Raw genomic sequence first — 18806 nt, 5'->3', positions numbered from 1 at the left:
CAACCTTTGATAGGGTTGATCATACCATCCTCCTCCGATTCCTCTCTTCCACTGTACAGCTAAGTGGAACTTCCCTTGCTTGGTTCTATTCTTACCTATACAATTGTAACCAGAGCATCTCTACCAATGGCTTCTCTTCCTACTCCGCACTGCCATCCTTGGAGTTCCACAAGGGGTCCCATCTATGGCCCCTTCTCATTCTAATCTACATGTTGCCCCTTGGAAACATAATCCACAGACATAGGGTCAGTTTCCACTTATACATTAATGATTCCCAGCTCTACGACTCCACCACCTCTATCGACCCTTTCAGTGCCTCCGAGCTGACAGACTGCTTGTATGACATCCAGTCACAGAATAGCTACAATTTTCTCAAGCTAAACATTAGGAAGACTGAAGCCATTGCTTTCAGCCCATGCTACAAACAACCATACACTTGCCACTGACTCCATCACTTTTCCTGGCCGATGTCAGGCTGAATCAGACTATTCACAATTTTGGGATCTTATCTTGTATCAGCTTATTGGCGACCAACTAAAGAGGACTACAATTTCCGCATGGCAGTTAAACTTACACAAATTACCAATCTTAGATTGTCAAGGTGAGACAGAAAATGTTGGTTAATGTATTCCTTCCAATCCATTCTGAAACAATGAATAGGGAAAACTCCACTATACTTCCATTACTGCTTTTTGGGAGAAAAGGACAAATGCTTCAATTAAATACAACAAACATTGCCCAATTAGGCATCTTTCATCTGAAAAGTAGATATTACGAAAATGTTTATTTGATGCATTTTGCTTGATGCACAAACACAATAAATGCATGAGTGATGCTTCAAGGGTTACACCATAATCCATTACCTTCTCTGATAAAGCTTCTTCTAGTGTTGCCAAAGCTGTGTCTGTATTGCTGGAATCTGTTTGCAATGATTTAACTCGGTCTTTCAAGTTGTTAAGTTGTTTATCTTTGTCTTTAAGTTGTTCCTGAAGATTTTCAATCTGCAGGAGGAAACAAATAAATTTACTAACTGTAAAAGAATATATTTTATTATAAATATGTACCAGATAACCTTCTTTCCTTCCATTTTACAATGTATACTCAACAACATCTGTATCTAAAACACCAATAAATTATTTCCGGCCATTTTCATCAACATAATTAATAGTTAGCTGGGCCACAGACACCAAGATTTTTTTAAAAATCTGTACCGTTACCAAATGAATGAGCCATGAATACTAGAAAATACAGATCACCTTCAAATTTATTAACTCATAGAATCATAGAATGTTTACAGCACCAAAGGAGGCCATTCGGCCTGTCGAGCCCGTGCCGGCTCTCTGCAAGTACACTTCAGCTAGTCCAACTCCCCCGTAGCACTGCAAATTCTTTTCCTTCATGTACTTATCAAATTCTCTTTTGAAAGCCACGACCGAATCTGCCTCCACCACCCTCTCGGGCAGTGCATTCCAGATCCTAACCACTTGCTGTGTAAAAAGGTTTTTCCTCATGCCTCCTTTGGTTCTTCTGCCAATCACCTTAAATCTGTGTCCTCTTGTTCTCGACCCTTCTGCCAATGGGAACAGTTTCTTGCTATCTACTCTGTCCAGACCCCTCATGATTTTGAACACCTCTATCAAATCTCCTCTCAATCTTCTCTGCTCTAAGGAGAACAACCCCAGCTTCTCCAGTCTATCCATGTAACTGAAGTCCCTCATACATAGATACATAGAAGATAGGAGCAGGAGTAGGCCATTCGGCCCTTCGTGCCTGCTCCGCCATTCGATGAGATCATGGCTGATCCTTTAATTCAGTATCCCGTCCCCGCCTTCTCTCCGTAACCCTTAACCCCTTTTGCCCGTAGAAATATATCTAATTCCCTCTTAAATATATTTAATGAGCTGGCGTACACTGCCCTCTGTGGCAATGAGTTCCACAGGTTCACCACTCTCTGAGTGAAGAAATTCCCCCTCATCTCTGTCCTAAATGGTTTAGCCCTTATCCTTAAATTATGTCCTCTAGTTCTGTTCTCACCCGCCAAGGGAAACATTCCTTCTGCATCCAGTCTGTCTAGACCTGTCAGAATTTTATACACTTCTATGAGGTCCCCTCTCAATCTTCTAAACTCCAGTGTGTACATCCCTAAACTACATAGTCTCTCCTCATAGGTCATTCCCGCCATTCCTGGTATCAGCCTGGTGAATCGCCGCTGCACCCCCTCCATGGCAAGAACATCCTTCCTCAGATGAGGCGACCAAAACTGTACACAGTACTCGAGGTGTGGTCTCACCAGTGCCCTGTACAGCTGCAGCAAGGTATCCCTGTTCCTGTATTCTAACCCTTTTGCTATGAAGGCCAGCATACCGTTTGCCTTCTTGACCGCCTGTTGCACCTGCATGCTCGCCTTCAGTGACTGGTGTACAAGAACACCCAGGTCTCTCTGTACTTCCCCCTCTCCCAATCTATTGCCATTTAAATAATAATTTGCCCTCCCGTTCCTGCACCCAAGGTGGATAACTTCGCACTTGTCCACATTATAGTGCATCTGCCATTTATCCGCCCAATCGCCCAGTCTGTCCAAATCGCTCTGGAGCTTCCTGGTCTCTTCCTCTGAGCCCACCCCCCCTCCTAGTTTAGTGTCGTCTGCAAATTTGGAAATGCTGCATCCGACTCCCTGATCCAGGTCATTAATGTAAATTGTGAACAGCTGGGGGCCCAGGACAGATCCCTGTGGTACCCCACTTGTTACTGCCTGCCATTCAGAAAATGAGCCGTTTATTCCAACTCTCTGTTTTCTATCTGACAGCCAGTTCCCTATCCACGCCAAAACTTTCCCCTTTATCCCATGAGCCTCAATTTTCCATGCTAATCTTTTATGTGGGACCTTATCGAAGGCCTTTTGGAAGTCCAGGTACACCACATCTACTGGCTCTCCCCCATCTATTCTACCAGTTACTCCCTCAAAAAATTCCAATAGATTAGTCAAGCACGATTTACCCTTTGTAAATCCATGTTGACTCTGTCCTATCCTGTCCCCATTTGCTAAGTGCTCCGCTATTTCATCCTTAATGATGGACTCCAGCATTTTGCCCACAACTGATGTAAGGCTTACAGGTCTGTAATTACCTGCTTTTTCCCTACCCCCCTTTTTGAATAGTGGGGTAACGTTAGCTACCCTCCAATCCATCGGCACTGTTCCCGAGTCTAATGAATTCTGAAAAATCATCCTTAGTGCATCCGCTATCTCTAGGGCCACCTCCTTCAGTACCCTAGGATGCATGTTATCAGGCCCTGGGGATTTGTCCACCTTCAATCCCTTTAGCTTCCTTAACACCATATCCTTAGAGATATTGATTTGCGTCAGTTCCTCCTTTGCCAATGTCCCTATTTTTCCCAATATCCCAGGGAGGTTTTTTGTGTCTTCCTTCGTAAAGACTGACCCAAAGTATGCATTTAGTTGATCTGCCATTTCCTTATTTCCCATTATATATTCCCCCGTATCTGACTGCAATGGACCAACTTTGGTTTTCACCAGTCTTTTCCTTTTGATATATTTATAAAAGCTTTTGGAGTTAGTTTTTATATTTTCCGCCAGCTTGTTTTCGTAAGCTATTTTGCCCCTCTTGATCATGCCCTTTGCCCTCCTTTGCTCTATCTTAAACTGTTCATCTCTGGAACCATTCTTGTAAATCTTTTCTGCACCCTCTGTAAGGCCTACACATCCCTCCTAAAGTGCAGTGCCCAGAATTGGACACAATACTCCACTTGAAGCTGAACCAGTGTTTTATAATGGTTCATCATAACTTTCTTGTTTTTGTACTCCATGCCTCTATTTATGAAGCCCAGGATCCCATATGCTTTTAAATCCGCTTTCTCAACCTGCCCTGCCACCTTTAACGATATGTGCACATATACCCCCAGATCACTCTGTTCATGCGCTCACTTTAGGATTATACCCTTTAGTTTATATTGCCTCTCCTCATTCTTCCTACCAAACTGTATCAAGGGCAAGGAGGAAAACGAACATTTTTTATTCGTTCCTGGGCTGCAGGCGTCACTGGCAAGGTCAGCGTTTATTGCCCATCCCTAATTGCCTTTGAGAAGGTGGTGGCGAGCTGCCTTCTTCAACTGCTGACGTGTGGTGAAGTACTCCCACAGTGCTGTTAGGGAGAGAGTGCCAGGATTTTGACCCAGCGACGATGAAAGAACAGCGATATATTTCCAAATCAGGATGGTGTGCGACTTGCAGGTGGTGGTGTTCCCATTTGCCTGCTGCCCTTGTCATTCTAGGTGGTAGAGGGCGGGGGTTTGGGAGGTGCCGTCGAAAAAGCCTTGGCGAGTTGCCGCAGTGCACCTTGTAGCTGGTACACACTGCAGCCATGGTGCGCCAGTGGTGGAGGGAGTGAATGTTTAAGGTGGTGGATGGGGTGCCAATCAAGCGGGCTGCCATGTCCTGGATGGTGTTGAGCTTCTTGAGTGTTGTTGGAGCTGCACTCATCCAGGCAAGTGGAGAGTATTCCATCCCACTCCTGACTTTTGTAGATGGTGGAAAGGCTTTGGGGAATCAGGTGGTGAGACACTCGCTGCAGAATACCCAGCCTCTGACCTGCTCTTGTGGCTGGTCAATGGTGACCTGCAGGATGTTGATGGTGGGGGATTCAGCGATGGTAATGCCGTTGAATGTCAAGGGACAGTGGTTAGACTCTCTCTTGTTGGAGATAGTCATTGCCTGGCACTTAAGTGGCAAGTAACATTTGCTCCACACATCAGCCCAAGCCTGAATGTTGTCCATGTCTTGCTGCATGAGGGCATGGACTGCTTCATTATCTGGGGAGGTGTTAATGGAACTGAACACTGTGCAATCATCAGCGAACATCCCCACTTCAAACCTTATGATGGAGGGAAGGTCATTGATGAAGAGGTGAGAGTGACTGCCCTTGACATCAAGGCAGCATTTGATCGAGTGTGGCATCAAGGAGCCCTAGCAAAACTGAAGTCAATGGGAATCAAGGGGAAAACTCTCCATTGGTTGGAATCATACCTAACACAAAGGAAGTTGGCTGTGGTTGTTGGAGGTCATTCATCTCAATCACATGACATTACTGCAGGAGTTCCTCAGGGCAGTGTTCTAGGCCCAACCATCTTCAGCTGTTTCATCAATGACCTTCCCTCCATCATAAGGTCAGAAGTGGGGATGTTCGCTGATGATTGCACACTGTTCAGCACCATTCGAGACTCGTCAGATACTGACGCAGTCCGTGTCCATATGCAGCAAGACCTGGACAAGTGGCAAGTAACATTCGCACCACACAAGTGCCAGGCAATGACCATCTCCAACAAGCAAGACTCTAACCATCTCCCCTTGACATTCAATGGCATTACCATCGCTGAATTCCCCACTACCAACATCCTGGGGGTTACCATTGATCAGAAACTGAATTGGACCAGCCACATAAATACTGTGGCTACAAGAGCAGGCCAGAGGCTGGGAATTCTGCAGCGAGTGTCTCACCTCCTGACTCCCCAAAGCCTTTCCACCATCTACAAGGCACAAGTCAGGAGTGTGATGGAATACTCTCCACTTGCCTGGATGAGTGCAGCTCCAACAACACTCAAGAAGCTCGACACCATTCAGGATAAAGCAGCCCGCTTGATTAGCACCACATCCACCACCTTCAACATTCACTCCCTCCACCACCGGCGCACTGTGGCTGCAGTGTGTACCATCTACAAGATGCACTGCAGCAACTCGCCAAAGCTCCTTCAACAGCACCTTCCAAACCCGCGAGCTCTACCACTTAGAAGGACAAGGGCAGCAGACGCATGGGAACATCACCACCTACAAGTTCCCCTCCAAGCCACACACCATCCTGACTTGGACCTGTATCGCCGTTCCTTCACGGTTGCTGGGCCAAAATCCTGGAACTCCCTTCCTAACAGCATTGTGGGTGTACCTACACCATATGGACTGCAGCGGTTCAAGAAGGCGGCTCACCACCATCTTCTCAAGGGCAATTAGGGATGGGCACTAAATGCAGGCCTAGCCAGTGACGCCCACATCCCATCAATGAATTTTTTAAAAAGCAGCTGAAGATGGTTGGGCCAAGGAAACTGCCCTGAGGAATTCCTGTAGCGATGTTCTGGGGCTGAGATGATTGGCCTCTAACAACCACAATCCTCTTCCTTTTTGCTAGGTATGACTCCAACTAGTGGAGAGTTCCCCCCCTGATTCCCATTGACTTCAATTAAACTAGGGCTTTTTGATGCCGCACTCGGTCAAATGTTGCCTTGACATCAATGGCACCTCTGGAATTCAGCTCTTTTGTCCATGTTTGTACCAAGGCTGTAATGAGGTCTGGAGCCGAGTGGTCCTGGCAGAACCCAAACTGAGCATCGGTGAGCAGGTTATTGGTAATTGCCTCTTAATAGTGTGGTCGATGACACCTTCCATCGCTTTGCTGATGATTGAGAGTAGACTAATGGGCTGTAATTAGCCGGGTTGGATTTGTCCTGCTTTTTGTGGACAGGACATACCTGGGCAGTTTTCCACATTGTCGGATAGATGCCAGTGTTGTAGCTGTACTGGAACAGCTTGGCTAGAGGCGTGGCTAGTTCTGGAACACAAATCTTCAGCACAACAGCCGGGATGTTGTTGGGACCCATAGCCTTTGCTGTATCCAGTACGCTCAGTCGTTTCTTGATATCACGTGGAGTGAATCGAATTGGCTGAAGACTGGCTTCTGTAATGGTGGGGACCTGAGGAGGCCGATATGGATCATCCACTCGGCACTTCTGGCTGAAGATGGTTGCAAATGATTCAGCCTTGTCGTTTGCACTCACACGCTGGGCTCTGCCATCCATTGAGGATGGGCATATTCATGGTGCCTCCTCCTCCCTTGTTACATGTTTAACTGTCCACCACCATTCATGACTGGATGTGGCAGGACTGCAGAGCTTTGATCTGATCCATTGATTGTGGGATTGCTTCGCTCTGTCTATAGCATGCTGCTTTCGCTGTTTAGCATCCATGTAGTCCTGTATTGCAGCTTCCCAGGTTTTTAGGTATGCCTGTTGCTGTTCCTGCCGTTGTTGTGTTCAAAGTCGGTGCCTAGGTCGATGCCAGGTGGTCCATCCGGTTTTATTTCTTATTATTGTTTTCTGTAGCAGTTTGTTACAACTGAGTGGCTTGCTTGGCCATTTCAGAGGGCAGTTAAGAGTCAACTACATTGCTGTGGGTCTGGAGTCACATATAGGCCAGACCAGGTAAGGACGGCAGATTTCCTACCCTAAAAGGACATTAGTGAACTAGATGAGTTTTTAACGGCAATCCGATAGTTTCATGATCGCCATTACTGAGACGAGCTTTTTATTCCAGATTTATTTTTAAAAAATTGAATTTAAATTTCCCAGCTGCCCTGGTGGGATTCAAGCTCAAGTCTATGGATCATTAGTCCAGGCCTCTGGATTATTACTCCAGCAATAATCACTATGCTACCGTTCCCGCTTGCTGTTAGCCCTGTGCCAATGGATCCTTGAATCAGCTGCCAGGAGGTGATCGGGTGATTTTCACTCTCTCTTTCTTGCTGTGAAGAAATGCCTGGCCTCCTCCTTGCTTCTCCCCGAATAGCAGAGTTAAGATAGGGAATTAATAATCTGACAACACAAACCTGCGTCCTGCAACTTTGGGGCCAGGAGATTGTCCAATCGTTTAAAAGAATATATTTACTGGCTAGAAATGAAGTCCCACTGGAGTACAACTGCTTTCTGTGTTTCAAGTTCAAATTTCTGTATCTTCAGAAAAACTGAAGCAATGATAAACTATGATGCAGGATTCTCCCAGAAAATTTACCAGCCTGGGTTCCATTTATTAAAACTGCATAATTTCTCCAAAAATCACAACAAATGCTATCTATAGTTTGGTTAAAATGCAGAATCAAAAATAATCCAGATCTCCCAGCGATTCGAACATCCACATTGTTAGAATGAGTCCAACTTAATTCCATAGAGCTCTTGAAATGTTCTGAAGAGGGTAAAAGGTTAGTATGTTATTTTATACTTATACCAGTCTGCAAAATATCTCCATATACTTTATTAAAAATCTTGTATATGGAGCACACATCCTGTCCACAATCTTACTTCCTGAATTACAATTTTCAGTCATGCTTTTTATGTCAATGTTTATAGTGGAAATCCATGTGTCCACATTTAGCTCAATGTCAACATTTCGCTGTCACGTCTTGTTGATAAGCCAATCACTCAAACTGATTTTTTTTTAATTTGTTGCCATATTTTTTTCCTCAGAAATTGTAATTTTTAATGTCCGAAATAAGATTTTAAACATTTTTTTAAAGATCAAATTACATATTTCACAATAACTTCTGTCCAAGGTGGAGACTCTATTGGTAGAAGGCAGATTCTGCAGTCTGAGCATGTGCAGTATACACAATTCCCAGTATTTATCAGTAATATTTAATGAGCCAAATGATTGAGACTGGCAGAGAAACATTCTAACAAAATCTATTTGGTTGTTATATGAAGAAAATCTACAGGACGAATTTCAAAAACTTAATTCAGGTATAATTTAAGTTGAGTTTTTAACATCTTTTTATAGTGGCTGTGTTTGCACAAAGTGATAGAGCGATAGAAAGAGAAAGAAAACACAATGCAATATACTAATTATATACCTGTTATATCTTTTGTTGGTTTCAAATTATAATTACGCTATAAACTTCAGAATGGATAAACTGAGTGTGTGTGTGTGTGAGAGAGTGCGAGAGAGAGAAACACACACACACAGATGGTATCTTTCCTCGTCCTAATTTGAGTTATTTTTAGGTTGAATTTTGAAAACCTTCTAATTATTTACGCTGATAAGACGCAAAGAAAACGAGTGCGAGAAATAAAATACAGGTGAGAGAAATAGAGAGAGAGGGCGCGAGTGGGGGAGAACGACTGCAAGAGAGGCACGCAGATACACTTCCAGGAAACAATCATAAAACAGCAAACTTAAAGTTTGTAGAGATCGCTTAAAAAATTACAAACCAGTGCTGGCAGATTTGGGTCGCCCCTGTACCACCCCCTGCCACAACCAGAGTAATGTTTGTTATTTTCCTCTCCACTCCCGGTTGACATCAGGAATTCATAAGTGCCCCTTCACCCTGTTTTGCCAAAACCCAGGTTTCCCCTTCAGAGTGATATCAAACCAAAGGACCCTCCTCTCCCCATCCTGTCAAATCCCAGCAACCCCACTGCAGTGCCACCAAGCTTAAGGGCCTCCACTCCAGTTCTACAAAAACCCAGACCTATTCTCCAGTGAATCAAGGGGGGATTTTAACAAGGAAGGCTGTCCTCGGGACAGCTAAGCTCAACTCACCTATACTGCTAAATACTAGATATGTAATTCCAACTGGTATATCTTGCATACCATTTTATTATGTATTCTCAACTTTAAATCTAGTAAGGGATAAAAATTAATTAATCATTTATATGTATTTTAAAAATCTTACACACGCTACATTTCCTTTTAACTTTTTCCACTATGGTAACATTCCATAGCACGGCACCACCATTGGCAGAAGTATAGAATTACAGAATGACAAGTTTACATAGGCAGGTTCCATTATAAATGTAGACATAGAAATGTATTTTAGAAGTATAAAAGCAAGGACAGGATGTATGACTGAATTATGACTGCATGCTCTGGTCCAATTATCCTGCACCCTTTAACTCAGCTTTACCTGAAGACTACATTTGGTTTGACTCCTTTTGTGCAAATTTATGAGCGATTGACTAGTACATATAAACTAAATGCCACTCATTTATCAATACACATCTTGCATTTATGTAGCACCTTTAACATAGCAAAGCATCCCAAGGTGCTTCACAGGAGTGTTATCAAATAAAATATGAAACAGCAATTAAGAGTCCAAAATCAATATATTGTTTAGCATTTGGTTTAATAAAAAAAACTTCTAATTTTTTAGATTATTCAAATACATGAATTTTCATTGTTGAGGCTAAAAAATTGCATGCTAAATCTCAGTATTTTTTTAACACAGTTAAAAGACCACCGGCAATACAGTGGCACGGTAACTTAAGAGATGCTCGTCTCCCACCATTGCTGTCATAGATTTAAGTTACAGCATTCCCAGACATTCAGATATACTTTTCACATGCATATTGTATTTTTATCAGTTCCAACCCAGCCTGCCAGCTGGACTGCCTCACAGAAGCAGAGAGTTTCATCTGAGGGAGGGGAAGGAAAATCTGTCATATTGTGGCTTGCCTGCAGCAAGTGCACTTAACAGCTAAAGCAGAAGGATGGTTATGATGAAAGCTGAAGAGGAGTATGTAACCCTTTCCCACACTGTAAAATGGAAGAGACCTGGGAGGGGACGTTACTGAGGGGGAACTGGGGATAAAGATCTATATGAGCAAAAAAATTGGCAAACTTTCTACCTGGATCCTCTCAATAACATACAAGGGCAGTCTGAGGAAAAGATTATGACAGCATGTTTAGTGACAAAAATAACATTTTAACTGTTTGCATATGTTTCAATCAAAAGTTTTATTATTGCTGAAAAATGCAATAAATTAGTTTAAAGAACTGGCACCCAAGTTTTTGTTCCTGAAATGGTCGGTAGGAAACTTAAAATCTGCCACCTTGTGGTTTAGCTGAGCTACTGCACATTCAGCAACAACAGATTTTTCTTCCATCCAAATAATTTCCACATTAAAGGTGGCTCCATTAAAATAGCATTCAATTGAACAGTCTCACTATATGTATACTTATGATAATGCTGCCTGTGCTTAAAAAGGGAAAAATGTCTTATAAGTGGAAACACTGTATATGTAGAATGATAATGAATTACAGTCGTGACTGAGCGCCTATGCTGGCTTTGGGCCAGTATCTGCAGAGTATGTCACACTTGCACACACAAGCCCAAAACTAACATACACATCTACAAATCATTTCCCTGCAACCCATCATAATATATACAGGTATGTTTACATGCCTACCTTGTGCAAAAAAGGTTTATGTTGTGCCAAAGAAACATGACTGCACAGGTGAGATTACTGATCAGAGAGGTACATTGCAGTGGATGTATGATATCAGAGGTGGACAATTATAAAAAAAAGTTGTAAATTCTGACAAGGAAAATAAAAATTTTAAAGATCTATTTGTTTGAAAATACAAGCAGATTAATTAAAAACTATCATGCAACTTCATGAATTACATTTACAGTCAACACTTTTTAGGGTGCATCATTTCCGTTTGCATCTGGCCAACATACTTTCAACATTTTCTAGTTTTAAACATTACTACGCATCACTCAGTAACACAGTATTAGTAAGATTACACTATATATGTGGATATTCAGTTTTTCACTGTTGTTCTAATAGAATATTCCTGCTTTCTAATTTTGTATCTATTAATGTTTGCACTGAAATAAATATTTTCAAATAAATACTGCAGTTGATTTTAGATGAGTATTTATTTAAAAAGACAAGACAGTGCATGCTTTTCAAACTCTAATGTTTCAATGCCCGCTTAACACTTCACACTGATTACATTTTATTGAATGCAGAATATCAAACAGCCCTGATTTCTCCAAATGCTTTTTGCATTTCGCCCTGTAATATCTTTTACACACCTTGCCAACTTTTAATGTTCTTTTTGCATTGTACAAAATCAGGTCAACTCAAAGCATTCCTTCACGTTATCTATTCTGTCAATAAACAAAGTGCTAATCTTGTTGTTTTAGTGACTGGATATTGAATGCTCCTTAAGTACTCTGGGGATTAAAGTAAATCTTACCTGTAGACAGGCTGTACTGCTACAGACCAGGCTTTTGGGCTCAACTGTATTCTACATGTCTAGGTGAGCCAAAAAAAATTAAAGCAAGATCACAACAAAAAATTTTGAAAGCACAGAAGCCTGGAATTCGAAAACACTTAAAACTTTTTGTTTCAACTGCGGAACACAAGCTTGTTTTTCAGACCCTGCATACACACTATCAATTTTTTTTTACATTTCCATTGGACTTTGTACATGTCTTACAAGGTGCAACATAAAACCGATGTATATATTCCAAAAACGTTCTTCATGCTAGATGCTACCAATTTCTTTTCAAATCAATCAGATTCCAGGAAGTTGGTGAGTCTTGGGGAATTTAAGCATTTAACTCTGAATTAACTCACGGCTGAGTATTAAAAAGTAAGATCTATAAAATGGTGGCTTGAGAAATATTATCTTTACCTGACCACACACTCCAATCATTTCTGTAACACTAATAATTCTATATATTTACTGAATGAGTGAAAATTGTATATTTGAGTTTAGAATCATACAAAAAAAGCAATAAAAGTTTTATAATAATTTACAGAACCTAGTGTAAAACAATGCAAGATTATAACTGCGCGCCAGTTTATAAAATGTTAAAATACTTACAACTCGTAGAGCTATTCATAATTTTGTTTAAACACTTTTGCTTATCCATCATGACCATGTGTAAAATGAAGCACTATAGCTGATTATTTCACACAATTTCTGCACTATTCATATTGGCCATGAGCTCTCATCAGTTGCTCAATATGTATATTCTCTTCCAATGAGAGATTGTTACACAGCCTGAGCAACAACAGCATAAGCAGGCAGTTAGGTGCCATGCAAGTTTGTGCACATAATTTCTCGGTACTACTGAACCGCTAACCTTAACCATGCTTCTACATGGAGATGACAACCAAAGTTGAGGGGGGGGAAATCAGATGGAAAGCAATTACCACGCCACTCACACACCTAGCAACTAGCTCAAGAATGACATAGGCTTAAGTATGGAAACAAGTTTCCAACACACCTTCCGGGTATAATCCAGGAAAAGCTAATGGGGAAGGCAGTAAATAATGAGGAAGAAAATAAAATTGCAAAGCAAATGTAAAGGAATAATCTCTGGATTTTTTTCAAAATCACAGTTGGTAAAGAAGTGGCAATGTGTGAAAGTTAATGATACAAATGATCAAAATATCAAAACATTTAAATGACCACAAAAATAGCAAAACCTGTTCATATAGACAAAAGAATTGAGAAAAATGTAAACAAAATCTTAACTTGGGCAACTGGGTAAAATCCAGAACAATCCAATTTCATAAATCTGTTACATATTAAGTTCACTGCATGGGTCACATTGAAAACTCCTACGTCATACCGCCTCAATGGGAAAACCCATAATAAGTGTTAGTATCTGTAGGTGGGCCTGGGTTGTGCTTTTCAATATTGAATGTCACATAACATTAGCTGCGAAAACAGCTCCAATATAGCATTTCCAGAGTTATACTAAAGAAACCACTTGAACCTGCATACAGTTGCAGACTCTGGAACCCGAGTGTTGCTACACAGGAGCCAAAGGTTTTCAAGCTCCGTTGACTCAAACAGCAGGCATGTTGGTAAAGTTAAATAAAGGAGGTAACTATTAAAATTTATAAGTGAATTTAAAAGTTCTTGTAATTTTCTTTTTGGCGCTTAAACCTCACCTTACATCTCCAGTTCCCCCAACTGCCCTTCGTAGCTCCCTTTGCAGCCTTCCCATGATTAAATGACCTGGTCCTGCCCCATCCGCGTGAGATCAATCTCACTGCCTAGCACGTGCGCTTAAGGTGTGTGCACTCAACCATCTAGTCACTCGAGCACCAGACTATTTCACTCATTGCACCGAGTGGCCTGCACCAGACTGCTCCCCACCTCTGATCAGCCATCTTGGCCTGTTTCCCCCCTTTCTTTACCTTTACAAGCCCCTTCTCTCCCACACTGACCAGTACTTCTTCCCCCCCACCCCTTCTCTCCCTCCCACTGACTAGCCGTAAGGTTGCTAACTTTGGCAACTCCCCCCTTTCCCTTCTATTCCCCTCTCCTCCATTCTTCTTTTCCTCCCCATCTTACTTTCACCAGCTGCCTGCTTCTCCATCCGATCCATCTCCTCCCTTCCCCTTAGCCCTCTCTGATCTGCATCCAGTTTTCTCCCATCCTCTAACCTTGCTTGGTCAGTATTTGAACTCAATTGCCTATGTCCAATTCTACAGGAGATTAACTAATTATTTTTTTAAATAGACAAAAATATGCATCCCTCATGAATTTCTAAATGTATTTTCCACATTGTTCAGTCAGGCTAATTGACCAATCCATGGTAATCATGAATGCAATGTGCATTTTCAACTGAACCATTGGCATTTGTGAGTACCATTATATCAAGATGGCCAAGGGTGCTTAGGATAAATCAGGAAAGTGTAGTGTGAGCTATGGGGGCGGTTTACTGGTGGATGGACGGTATGTGGCCACCAGATGGAGACAAAGTCCCCCTCTCACTCCAATTCAGGTGAAGGCCACACCCACCTCCAACACACCTGAGGCAAATCTACCCATTAGTTCACTAGTTTAAAAGGCAAACTAGTGCATCCCTTCAGGGCTGGGGATTGGGGTCTGCGGGCCAGTGCTTGAGGAGAAGGCTTTTGTAGCCGTGGCCAGTGCCTGAGGAGAGAGCCAAGACTGTTGTTGAAGACTGGTTGGTAGCTGCCACAGAGAGGGTTGATGAACCTGGGTGGAATACTGTTTGGTTCTGAGAGCCTGGTGTGATCCCTGGACCGACTGAGAAAGATCCAGTGGTAAAGTAACCCTAGCTTATTGTTTTTGGAGAAAATGGATTTATTCTATTTGAACGTCATATGTTTTGGATTTTGCCAGACGTGAACTTTTTTTTCCCCGTTTGCTAAAATAAAACACAGCTAATTGCTGTTTCATAGACCAATCTTGTGACTGTGCTTGTGTTCTCCTGTTCCCGCATCAACACACCCTTCGGTCTAGGGGGTGGTTGATCGCAGTAGGTATATACATATTATTTGTAGCTGCAAGAATATAGGATTGTAGGAATTTAGGATGAGTTCCCCTTCAACTAATCAGATCTCAGAATCAGGAACGAAGCACATGTCAAAACCATACCTTTTAAAGCAATTTTTGACTGGTCCTTTAAAAGATCAACCAAATTCTATCAAAAAATTCTGTCCAATAAGATTTTACCATTTCTCCCCTCCCCATTTCTTTCTAAATTGCTGCAGCACTCCTCCGACACAGCTCCAAGTCCTGCTACTGCTTTTTCCCATTTGCCAGCACAGTGCCACCAATGGTTGTCGGAGTGCGCAGTATGCTTCTGCGCAGCTTCCGGTCATTGGCGGCAGTCACTCCATAATTTATAAGGGCCTAATGTATAGCTTTAAAATGGGGACTGAATTGTATCTGCGTGCCCTGGTCCAATCAACTCCAGCCTTCTAATCCCACTTCGCCTGAAGACCATACTTGGGCTCGATTCCCCATGTGCAACGTAACAGGAGATCATCTAGTGGTAATAATATATATTAAAACGTCACAGTCGTCATGGTGTTCCAGAGGTACAATGCAGGGAACACATTTTTCCCCATAGCAAATATCTTCACCACAACATTTGCCACAATGCCGAAGATGCTGGTTCATATTAGAGCAAAAGCAATTATTTGACATTTCCTAGGTAAATTTAGTGTACTAAGATGCATTAGGTATAGGTTCACGAAGATGCTTGGTCAGGTCAGACATGGAGAATCTGATCCACATGAAATAAAATTGTATACAGTGTATGTTTACTTCACAGCATGTCTAAAATATATGCATGTGTTACTTTCTTTACAGCAGTACTGCACTTCATTCCAAGCTACAGAAGGTACTCCTACACATTTTATGTAATTGGTGTCATCTGCAATATTTTCCATGATGGAATGTGACTTCTTCTGACCTGCTGGTGACCCAAGATTCTAATCTTCCACATCTTTTGGCCCAGATCTCATTCCCAAGTTTCCTGGCTGACACTGACTGAATTATCCACTGCATCAATATATATTTCCAATATGATCTTTATTTTCCTTTACTGTTAGCAAAAAGTGAACCCAGTATTGATGAATGTCTTGCCAGAATCTCTGGTCTAAAACAAACCTAGACTTGGCCAGAAATATATCTGATGTTTTATCAGGATCAGCCATATTAAAGTTAGTCAATTAATAAAATGTATGACCACGAGTTAGTTTTTAAAAATTTTTTTTAAAGTGAGTATACAATCAGCATGTTGTGCATGACATGGAAAGCTACTTCCATCATAAGTCTGTATAAGGTAAATAATTGTAACACTAGCACATGGCACATGCTTCCTCAGCAATCCTCCAATTATTCTTTGCTGCTCTCTAGGCAAGATTTCCATGAAATCAAGGCAAGTTGGCCAGCCATGTTACTTCAAATGGAGAAATCCATACTCCTTCTCGAGATATATAATTATAAAACAAATTTCAATAAAAGGCTTGGAAAAGCTGTACATAAGAAAACTCAATCAGGATGGATCTGGACTTTGTGGCTAGGAATGCTCTCGAACAGCTATAGCTCATCAAAACATCAATAAAAGCTCCAATTCCATCTTTAACAGTGCATGTTGATATTTTTTTTAACTAAATAGGTTATTTACTTTTATTAAAGAACAACTTTGAACTGGTTTATCAGATTAGACAGACAATATAACCAGTATTCAATGCTTAAATTACACACTGAAACATAAGACTGGCTTCTATTCTGTGCTATACAATGATAAATGGGATACAATGTAACATGTGTCATAAAGCTCGTAATTAAAAACAAAACTGTAGCAAATGAGAAGTTACTAGTTTAAAAAAAAAACAGAAAACACTTCTTCGGTGCAGCGAAAGAGAGAGTGGGTGGTTTGAGAAAGAGATCACTAAGAAGAGTTCCTGTAAGAAACAAATGAGAAGATGGCGGCAGTAACCTGTGCATATCCAAAGTCTTGGAACAAGTTGTAGATTCACAGTCACAATGAGGGCAGCTACTGTTTTTAAAAAAAAAAAAAAAAGTATTTATGATCACAAAGTAGCCCGAACTCAATATGGAAAATACAGTTTATTCCAGGTTTCCTGCTCAGACTGATTAGTAACTTACGCTATTAAGCAGCCTGCTTTATATGGACCAGATGTTACAACTTTCAGTTTCATCAGGGTGAGTGTGTTTGAGGGAAAAATTGAACCTCATTATCTAAACTCCAGCTAGGCAATGTCATGAATTTGTAAGTTCTTTTATGTGTTTTGGGAATGAATGATAACAGTATCTGGCATGGATGTAGAAGCTCACGTTTTCATGGACCATGTATAAATTGTCATGGAGGGTCCATAATTTAACTGATTTAGGGAGATGAATATTTACAAGTAAAACCTTTCACAAAAAAAGACATTTCATCGTCACTGTCTGTTCCAAACATCTATTCTTATGCTTACCTCCAATCAGTTGCTTTTTCTAAATGAGTTAATAGACACACTAAGAAGTTTTGGTAGAACTCTATTCACATATCTACATATTCCTACATTACAAGTGACGACACTTCAAAATACTTCATTGGCTGTAAAGCGCTTTGAGAAGTCCCGAGGTTGTGAAAGGCGCTGTAGAAATGCAAGCCTTGCTTTCTTCTTGCAATTGTTGGTATCTCTAAAGGTATATACAGCAAAGCAGGCAGTGATAAAAATGGAAGATACACGGAAACAGATTTAAAAGCCAAGTTGAAGGCAATACTGAAAATCAAAAGGAAATGAAGGTGAAAATGTTAAGTAGTTAAGATTCTGCAAACAAACAATAAGACATGGTAAAATACTCGGAATGGTATAACATGAAATTAAGTGGCAGAATAAGAGAGAGTGGCAATAAAAATGAGTTTTTACAACACTACAATGAAATATCCACGTCCATATCCCAGTCTTGACTAATTGGTCATATTCTGACTTTGAATGCTGCCCTGGTTTTACATATTTTACCAATGCAGATATCCATTAGAAATACTGTACCTGACTGCAGTTTGTGTTCTAAAGTTAAGGTGAAATAAATTGTACACACTACATAACTTACAATAGGTTTCCAATCCAAATGCTATTTTGGATGCTTTATGCTACAGGTAGTGGTTTGACATCAGTACCAGCTTAACAATGATGTAAGCCAACAGTATTGAATTATACTGCTGACTACTCTGTCCTCAGGTGAACAGAAACTCTGCCTATGTCCACTTAAAACAATTGTACTTATTTCTACTCATGATGGCATTGATTTTTTTTAAGTTGCTGAAGTTCTGACTGCCATGTTGTTTACTCAAGAACAAAAATGTTAAATCTCAAAATATTCTAGATATTATTCAGTGAATAAAACTTACCACTCTTTTCAATAATCTTAAGAAATTGTCTTGTCAATTTGTAACTCAGTAAATGCTAGAATTGGTTTTCCACAATCTTCCCACTTTTCCATTCCTCACCCACTAATTCATTTGCCACAATATTTTGCAGTATTAACAATTTGTTTTAAAAACCTCGAGACTGAAAAAGGTATATATTAGAGTGAATATACACTCACGCTCTACACTGCTTCCCCTGTAATATGCATCTCATAAATACAGATGTGCAATTCAACACTTACGCATATATTTCTCTCCCTGATCATACAAACACTCATTTGTAATATTACTGTAGCTTTTTGATGCATCCAAAATACTTGTACAGTTAGGAATAAGGTGAAACAAACATTTGATTAATGTAATGTAAAGCAGTATCTTCTGCTTACAGAACTATTCACATTGGTTAGCCTGGATTACAGCATAAATGTGCTGCATCATAAACAGTTACTGAACCATTTTACCTATGCCTAACATACCCCTGTTCTTGCTGAGATCAAAGAATGCTGGATGATCAAAATGTCA

General features: G+C 40.9%; 1 protein-coding gene, 1 long non-coding RNA gene and 1 pseudogene across 7 annotated transcripts in view; 1 reads left to right on the top strand and 2 right to left on the bottom strand.

The window, feature by feature from the left end:
- Window positions 1-18806, bottom strand: part of LOC147111092 (ERC protein 2) — an 885067-nt gene that overhangs the window by 395602 nt on the left and 470659 nt on the right. For all 6 annotated transcript variants that reach the window (XM_086001631.1, XM_086001634.1, XM_086001633.1 and 3 more), the window contains exon 9: window positions 864-1001. In XM_086001631.1, coding sequence (XP_085857757.1) covers window positions 864-1001 — 138 coding nt within the window. The remainder of the gene's footprint in view (window positions 1-863; window positions 1002-18806) is intronic.
- LOC147111094 (uncharacterized) lies at window positions 6135-7248 on the bottom strand (annotated as a pseudogene).
- Window positions 14472-16093, top strand: LOC147111093 (uncharacterized). Its single transcript, XR_015080038.1, has 2 exons — window positions 14472-14655; window positions 15710-16093. It is a non-coding gene; the product is annotated as an uncharacterized LOC147111093 (long non-coding RNA).

The sequence above is a fragment of the Somniosus microcephalus genome, chromosome 11 (assembly GCF_052327205.1).
Source record: "Somniosus microcephalus isolate GS21.2 chromosome 11, FLI_Smic_1.0, whole genome shotgun sequence".
In the NCBI taxonomy this organism is placed as follows: domain Eukaryota; kingdom Metazoa; phylum Chordata; class Chondrichthyes; order Squaliformes; family Somniosidae; genus Somniosus; species Somniosus microcephalus.
The sequence above is the reverse complement of the archived record's forward strand: the minus strand, read 5'-3'. Positions and strand labels throughout refer to the sequence as shown.